General features: G+C 49.3%; 1 protein-coding gene across 1 annotated transcript; it reads left to right on the plus strand.

The window, feature by feature from the left end:
• The first annotated feature begins 528 nt into the window (after positions 1-528).
• Positions 529-2,099, plus strand: LOC129095044 (forkhead box protein Q1-like). The gene has a single exon (XM_054603405.1). It carries the CDS (start codon positions 676-678, stop codon positions 1,573-1,575), a length of 900 nt encoding a protein of 299 aa, XP_054459380.1. The 5' UTR covers positions 529-675; the 3' UTR covers positions 1,576-2,099.
• Positions 2,100-2,299: the final 200 nt, after the last annotated feature.

Consider the following 2,299-nt stretch of genomic DNA (forward strand, 5'->3'; position numbering starts at 1 on the left):
GAGCAACAGGTTGAAGTGAAAAGCAGTAACACCCTTGTCTATTTCTCCATGTATTCTGCTCTCTTCTTCCACCAGTGTTTTCCTTGTTCATTTTTCATAAAAAAAGCGAGTAAAGAGGAGAAATATTAAATCCGGATCAAGAAAAAAAAAAAATGCATTTGAACTAATTTTACGCAGGTCACTGAATCTGGAATCCAGACAGAAAATGGGCAACTGATCAAACTTTTTTCAAAAATAAACTAGCAATATATATATATATATATATGTGTGTGTGTGTTTTTAATTTTTGAAAATAAAGTACAGACAGACTTGTTTGCATCTCAGACTTATTATTTTTCATACCTGCCCTCTCGCTCCCCCCCCTTTCCCTGGCGTGTCACGGTAGCGTCCAATTGTAAACATGCATACACTAAATCACTCAATCGCTTCAATGGATTCCGGCTGGAAACCCCGCCTGTGGGCCGTCCCATGCCGAGGCATTATATTATACCAAGACATGCGTGTCTCCGGAGACAGATCAGTGTTCAGCTGCTCCAGACTGAGGCTCAGGGTGCCTCCAGCGATTCAGACGAGCCTCTACAACACACAAACACACACAGAGACATTTCTGCTGTCAGGACTGCTACACCTGCTCCGCTGCTGCAGAGATCATCCTTCTTCTTTTTGGGGGAAAAAATGAAACTTGAAGTTTTCTCCGCGCACCACTTCGCACAGAAGCCGCTGGAACTGTGCATGGACGCAGAGGGGGGAGTCCCGTCTCCTCTATCCGGGGACGAGTTGGGGTCGGACGGGGACTGCGTGGCCAACAGCCCGGCACCTGTTACCCTGACCGGCGGCGAGGGCAGCAAAGGGAAGCCCTACACCCGCAGACCCAAACCTCCTTACTCCTACATCGCCCTCATCGCCATGGCCATCCGGGAGTCCAGCAGCGGCCGCCTCACCCTCGCAGAGATCAACGACTACCTGATGAAGAAGTTCCCGTTTTTCCGCGGGAGCTACACCGGCTGGAGGAACTCGGTGCGCCACAACCTGTCACTCAACGACTGCTTCCTCAAAGTGTTGCGGGACCCGTCCAGGCCGTGGGGAAAGGACAACTACTGGATGCTCAACCCACACAGCGAGTACACCTTTGCTGACGGCGTGTTCCGCCGCAGGAGGAAGCGCATCGCCAAAAGGTCCGCCAAGGAGCGGGAGAGCCCGGACATCCTCAGCGAGGACACCCGCCTCCCAGCCCCGGAGGAGAGGGTGAGGGTGGGGGCCAAGTTCTCCAGCTCCTTCGCCATCGACAGCATCCTCAGCACACCCTTCAAACGGAGGGAGGACAGTCACGTCGAGGCGGAAACCCACGCCCCCCGGCTCTACTGGTCCCCAGGGGCCCACATACTGCTGGGCTACCCGACACAGCACACGTACCTGTCAGAGGGTGCGTACAGCAGCACGGAGCTCAGCAGGGATGCGTTCACGTACCTCCAGCAGCAGACTGCACCGGGCATGGCCGCACCTGAGGCCGCTCTTCAAGCTCTCAAGATGTCCAGCAAGGCGCGAAGTTTCCATATAGACTCCTTGCTGTCATAAAGCTCCCGGACAGTTGTCAGACTTGTATGTTTTGAATCATGATGTGCACTTTTGTGGGCTCCTAGCTTTCAGTACTTTAGCTGTTAAACTGTTTGGGACTTTGTCTATACTGTAAGTTATTCTGCAGCGGAAAAAAAACAACCCGAACATGGCGTGTTTTCAACTGTTTGGTGATTTGGAAAATAGTTGCTGTCATCGCAGGATATCCCACTGCCTGTGTGTGTGTGAGTGTGTGTATGGTTCATGAGTGTATCCATGGTTCATTGGTTATCTCCACTGTATGACCGCAACCAAGCTCCATGTTGAAACATTATACTATTAATCTATTTATATTTACGTGTTTTGTATGACCTGCTGTTTAAAATAGGATATTGTTGTGTGTATATATATATGTCAAAACAAAATATTGACTGAGCTAAGGTGAGAATCACGTGGCTGCACTAGAAACGCATGGATATGCCTGATGTTTTTCTTAAGATTGATTCATGCATGCCTGGTATTTTTGTGAATAAAAACGTGAAACAATGGGACCCTGATGTTCAATGAGTTGTTCATTATACAGACTTCAAAGGGAGAGGGTTGGAGATCAGAAGCAGGTGTACAGTGAATGGGTCGTACACCTGTTCAACAGGAGAGGTCTGCGGTAGAGTTTACTGCAAAGGAAAAACAGGGGGGCGGGGAATTTTTTGGTTTCATGAAGATGAACTACAAAATCATTATCATC

Source organism: Anoplopoma fimbria, chromosome 8 (assembly GCF_027596085.1).
Source record: "Anoplopoma fimbria isolate UVic2021 breed Golden Eagle Sablefish chromosome 8, Afim_UVic_2022, whole genome shotgun sequence".
Taxonomy (NCBI): Eukaryota; Metazoa; Chordata; class Actinopteri; order Perciformes; family Anoplopomatidae; genus Anoplopoma; species Anoplopoma fimbria.